Source organism: Platalea leucorodia (genome assembly GCF_965183815.1).
Source record: "Platalea leucorodia genome assembly, chromosome: Z".
Taxonomy (NCBI): Eukaryota; Metazoa; Chordata; class Aves; order Pelecaniformes; family Threskiornithidae; genus Platalea; species Platalea leucorodia.
In genome coordinates, this window is record NC_138858.1 from 71,908,254 (window position 1) to 71,914,253 (window position 6,000).

Genomic DNA, 6,000 nt, shown 5'->3' on the forward strand with positions numbered 1-6,000 from the left:
GAAATTGTTAGTTGAGTGCCAGATAGTAATAGCTCCATGCTTTTTAACTTCTGTTTTTATATTTGCAGCAGACATCTGAGTTTAATGTATCGCTACCTTTTTGTGGCAAAATCTGCTTGTTTCCTTCCAAAGGAAAATGGGCACGTGTAGAGGTAAGAAGTATTCAAAGAACAGCTATGGTTTTCACACATAGAAATGGCTCTTCTTTTTGTTCAGCTAAATCTGAAGCCTTAGTTTCCGTGAAACTTCTTATAGTATATGTGTCACTGTTGTGTTTTTAACCTCAAAATGATGCTCTTGCTTTCTTCTTTCAGATAAGAATTATTCACACTAGACGAGCGCTTGATGTGCAGTTCATGGACACTGGAACAGTTGCAACTGTAAAAGTATCAGAGCTTAGAGAAATCCCACCACAATTCCTGAGAGAAGTAATTGCAATACCTCCTCAGGTATAAAGACATGTTAAAGCTAACCTATGCTAGATCTCTTGGCAGGTTTGTAGTGCTGCTACTTCAAGGTTTATATAATTAAATTTTGGTTTGTTTAATAGCATTCAACACTGGAGTGTATTTCATTGTGCATCTTTGCCTGAAATAAATCATAATGTAGTCCTGTGTATCGACAGGATGTTTTGTTTGTGGAATGGTACTGGTTTTGCATGTTCCTCTGTCTCTTTCTGTTTGTCATACATTATTGAATCTGTCAGCATTAATGGAGTTTCTGTGAATAGAAAATTGCAGACTAATTTCCATATTACTAAATTATACCTTGTATACTCAATTGTGTTCTTAGGCTATAAAATGCTGCCTAGCCGATCTGCCTCCTAACACTGGCATGTGGACTCCAGATGCTGTACTGTGGCTGAGAGACACTGTAATGAATTGTCCTGAATTTAGCATGAAGGTAAATAGTCAAAATGCCTTTGTGACTTGAGATCCATAGGTGTGTGGAAAGAGCATCAAAAGAACAACTCTAGAAGCTTAACCACTCATCAAATTGATTTTTGTTATAGAAGTTTAAAAGTTTGTAGTCAGCTCTTGGACATGAATTCTATACAAAGTCCTTCTCTTAGGACATTTGGCATAAAACTTACCTGCTTAAGCCTGTTAGAAGCTTCTCTTTTCCCCTCAAGAGTTTAGCAACTTTCACATTAGCCTTTCACATTTTGCTGTCCCAGTCCAAATACACAGCTAGAGTTATTTTACCAACTGATAAGAAACAAACGCAGTTGTTAATGTTTCACCACATAAAAAGATAAAACTGTTGAGTTAATCTTAAATTATTTTTATGCCTCTTGTGAGCACAGGTTTTTCTCCTCCTGATCTTGGAAAGCAGCTTTATTTTTTGTTTGCTTTTTCTAACTCGGTGTGATTTAGTATATGCTATTGTATACTTAGAATTTCTGTTATCTTTGAGATAAAATTATTTCCACCTGCAATGTATCCTATCCAGTTTAATTAACTGAAAACACCCTTCTAAAGGAAATCTATTACTAGCTACAGACTGAACAAAGCTAATTTCCTCCTAAAAATCTGATTCCAGATACTATCACAGCACTTTGAAATAGTGTTTTGTAGTTTTCTTTTACCTTTTTGCTTGCTTTAACACTGGAGACCATATAGTTAAAACATAGCTCTTCTAGTTTGGGACTTACGACTGTTGCATCTGGCTTTTCTAAACATTCTCTTTCAGGATAGGTTGAGTCTGGTACTAATTTTTGCTTGATTAAATAATAGAGGACAGATGTATTCTTTAATTGTGGAAAGTTTTTATTCCTGGCTAGGCAAATAACAGAATAATCTGTAAAGAATGTTATATATTTCGTCAAACTAAAATTTCCGTGCTTTACTATCAATAATGCTAGCATATCTAATGTTAAATAGGAAATATTTTTATGTTGGCACTTGAAAATTATGCGTGATACAAACATGGAAGCTTTTTTCATCTTTATTTTTTTCCTATCCTTAGTTTACTAGGCTTCATCTCCGATAATGAAGAGAATTTTGAAGGATTAAGTGTTAATATTTAATAGCATTACTTAGTTGTTTAGATCTGTATGCACACTGGCTACTGTTCCCCTGAAAAGTAGAATTGTACATGTAGTACAGAGATTGAACGTGTTGGGCAGAACAAAACTCAAGTCAAGCTTTGTATTTGCTTTACATTAGTGGAACAGATGCAAATGCTCTTTTTAGCTGCTGTGAATTGATTACTATCCACCAACTTCATTAACATATTTGAAAGAACCTTGAAAATACTTCTGTGCATATAGGATGCAATGAACTGTTGCTGCTTTTCTGTTAACAGCTTTAGTCTACTATACAGAATGAGATGTGCGTTTAATAGTTATTAACTGGCAGTTAAACTGTATTTTGTTTTCCAAGGTGGCTAAACAGGATGGTTCAAAGGGAATTGCACACGTTTACTTGTTTGCTCCAGAGAATTTCCCAGACATCGATCGTAGCGTCAATCGACAGATCAAAAATGCAGACTTGTGGAAGCATCAGAAAGATGTTTTCTTGAGTGTTACACCCAGTGGGACTAGCTCCACAAAAGCGACAGGTGATGGTGTTTCAGCTCTGCGGTTAACTAGTGGAAGGCTAGAGAAGAGTTTCTCTGATTCAGCCAGAGAACCCAGCAGTGCAGTGTCTACCATCAACATGCCTCCACCTCTACCCTTGTCAAAGACTGGTGAGCTCATGGATGTCTATGTCTCAGTGGCCTGCCATCCAGGTCACTTTATTCTCCAGCCTTGGAAAGAGCTACATAATCTGGAAGCCCTTATGGAAGAAATGATCTTGTACTACAGCAGGGCAGAAGAGAAACCTGTGAACATTGAAAAAAACAAGCTGTATGCAGCTAAAATTGAAAATCAGTAAGTACATACTTAAACTAAAAACAAAATCTTGGAAGGCAAGCTTAGCTCTGCTAAGCTAGGCAAGCCTAGCTCTGCTTTGACCGCATTGTTAACAAGGTGGCAGATGTCCAATGATAGCTGAGAGATTAAGGGGGTAAATGAGGTTGCAGTCTCTTCATGCTTTCAGATTGTAGTTGGAAGAGTTGACTTCTATTCAGATAATACCAGATCTGGGAAGTCTGAGACATGTTGGTTAATTCTTTTATTTGTGTATTATTTTTCTGGTGCCTTGACAGTGTGTGAATATGAATTAAAATTGTTCTTGTTCTCCCCCTTTTTAGGTGGTACAGGGTCATAATAAAAGGAATTCTTAGAAATGGGTTTTTGTCAGTATATGAGCTGGACTATGGTAAACATGAGTTTGTCAGCATAGAGAAAGTACAGCCACTCGTGGATACGTTTAGAAAACTACCTTTCCAAGCTATAACAGCTCAGCTTGCAGGTAGGTAGTAAGCATTTATGATTTTTTTTGTTAAAGTCTTACATGAGTGGGGATACCAAATGAACAGAAATGTAAAGTGGACAAAGCCAAAGGTTAGTGATGTAATTGTTTTTTGCTAAAGTAAGCATGTACCTGCTTGCAAAAACATGCTTAATGCACGCATGTTCATCAAAGTAGCTCTGCTTTTCTTCTCGACATAGGTGGTGATGGTTCTGTTTTATTATTTGTTTATTTTAATGCAGCACTTTCAGTTACCATCTATAAAACTTGAAGATTGCTTAAACTTTCCCAGCAGCTTCTTTTCATTGTCATAAATATTTATTGTTTAGTATGTGGGATGTCTAATATGCAAAGGACACAGGGAAATCAAAACTAAATGGTTTTTGGATCCTTAAATATAACCCATTACGAAGTGTGAAAGTTATGATGTATCTGTTGATAAGAACTTATGTTCTGATTATCCTAATCTACATAAAGTTAGGATATAGATACTGAGTTCCTGGAGAAGTTTTTCTTATATATCTTGCTCCTATTGTAATTTACTGTTTTCTAGTCCCTATTTGGAATCCAAAGTTGCCCGAAATATATTGGTGTTCTCAAGCAGACGAACAAAAAAACTCGGCAAGGGGGGTGGGGGCTTTCAACATACTTAAGATTAATTTCCTTGAGAATATGGAGCAGAGAGAGTCTGCATGCATCTGATAGAATAAAAAAAATAAAACTTGATCTCTCCTTGCTGTCTTGTCTTTCCTTTTCCAAATTTTTCTTTCGTTTCTGCATTGCTTTCAGATGTATGCGTCTCTTCTTATTCAGTTGCTGCTTTCTGCCACTGTTTGGTCAGCACTAGTCTAGACTTCAGTTACAGAATGTGCTTGTCTGAAGCGACAGGCCACAGAGCTGGTGCTCTGATCATAGGTTGCCTTCTGTGAATCTGCTTTTCTGCATAGCCTCCGTGTGACCTTGGGCGTTGCTTTAAACTAGTGATGATGGATGTGTTACCGACAGGCTGGGGTCCTAGGAGTGCAGTGCTGAAATGAAGCTGATTTCTAGCTGTGTCTGTCTGCTGGGGTAGTACAGGATCCAGCTGAGCAAGCCTGCAAGTCATCCAGTTTTCCTGCTGCACAGAATCCCAAGTAGCTAGTTAAGTTGGCCTCTGAGCTGCTTCATATTGCCAAAGCAGGCCAGCTGTTCCCGGAAGACCGGTAACTATTGTCTTGCTATTCTTCCACTTTTTTCTCTCTTTTTTTCATGTCTGCTACCTCTCAATCTCTGGTCTATTTTCTTGTAAAATCCCATTTGCTTCCCCACCAGCCTTTCCTAGCATTAATTACCCTTTCTTAACTGTTGGTGAACTGTTGACTTCTCATTCCTTCCGTAACATGCAAGGAGCTGTGTTCCTGTGTTGTCCTGTCCTATCAGCAGCAAGCTGCTGCTAATAGTAAAAGCAAACTGTTGTCACTTTGCTGTTTTGCTTCTTTTATCCATAAGTTGTTGTTTGGGTATTCGTGCATGATATTTGAGCCCCTCGTGTCTAGATGCCGTATGCCAGCGGTGGTCTGGGGAGACTGAATTCCAAGTCTGCAGAAGCCACTTCTTTCTTGGTGGATTACAGCCATATTCAAAAACCTGTTTGGTTTCTAGCATCACATCCCTGAGCAGACTTGACTTTGTGGGATGCTGCTTTCAAAAAAATAGCAGCAGTTGTGAGGCATTTAGGTGGCATTTCTCTTCATTTCTGCTCTCTACAGATCTAGTTTGGGACTTGAAGGTTTGGTAGATGTTTTAGTAGCTGATGGTGCTTTGAGATGAAGAAAACTTAATCTCAAGCAAGGCCAAGAGGACAAATAATTTCAGCAGCCTCAGGCAGAAGACAAAGAAATAGTTTGTTTTGAAAGGATCTTTAGTTTCCTTTTTGTCATGTTTCCTAATATGCCTTGATTAGGTATGGCAGCTGATATACTTTGAATTACTCAGTGAGTCAGTGTATTTGCCTTTCACTTCTGCAAACTTGTCCATATCTTTAGACTTCAAGAAAAAATAAATGTCCTAGTCTCTGTAATAATTAAGCTTGTTTGTGTAGGAGATGAGTGAGCTTGTGTTTCTTTTCTAGAGTTAAACTGCATTCAGTAGCACTTGAACATCTGTTTTCTCAAGTATTTAAACTCCCCACACTTCTTTATAAACGTAATCATTCAGATTGGTCTAGTCTATAAATGACCTTCTGTTTTGCTTTACATCTGTCCTAGGAGTGAAAAACCAGCAGTGGTCAGAAGAGGCATCAATAGTGTTTCGGAATCTTGTAGAGAAGAAACCCTTGGTGGCGCAGATACAGGCAGTTAATGAAAGCACTAACTCTTGGGATCGAAAAATAGTGACTTTTCTCGTGGACACCTCTCTTCCAGATACTGATATATGGATTCATGATTTTGTGTCTCAAAGTCTTGTGGAATTTTCAAAGGATGATTAATCACCACTTCTGAAATGTAGCAGCTCAGATTCTTCAGCAATAAAATAAGTAACAGGCTTTGAAGAGAAGTATAACTACTACATGGCCTTGAAGACATAAAGGGGATAAAATTGAAAAATCTGTGTTCTGTGGAAAGGCTTTGTTTAACAAGTTTGGGTTCTGTTGGCTTCAGTT

The 6,000-nt window shown here is 37.9% G+C and overlaps 1 protein-coding gene across 6 annotated transcripts in view; it reads left to right on the forward strand.

Moving 5' to 3' along the window:
• The window catches only part of TDRD7 (tudor domain containing 7), a 40,126-nt gene extending 34,126 nt beyond the window's left edge, over positions 1 to 6,000 (forward strand). For 4 of the 6 annotated variants that reach the window (XM_082336451.1, XM_082336450.1, XM_082336454.1 and 1 more), the window contains exons 12-17: positions 69 to 152; positions 315 to 449; positions 793 to 903; positions 2,385 to 2,875; positions 3,199 to 3,359; positions 5,606 to 6,000. In XM_082336451.1, the coding sequence (XP_082192577.1) occupies positions 69 to 152; positions 315 to 449; positions 793 to 903; positions 2,385 to 2,875; positions 3,199 to 3,359; positions 5,606 to 5,826 (1,203 nt within the window). In that variant the 3' untranslated portion in view covers positions 5,827 to 6,000. Of the gene's footprint in view, positions 1 to 68; positions 153 to 314; positions 450 to 792; positions 904 to 2,384; positions 2,876 to 3,198; positions 3,360 to 4,364; positions 4,562 to 5,605 lie in introns of those variants that run through there. The other 2 variants (XM_082336453.1, XM_082336455.1) reach the window with 2 other exon arrangements.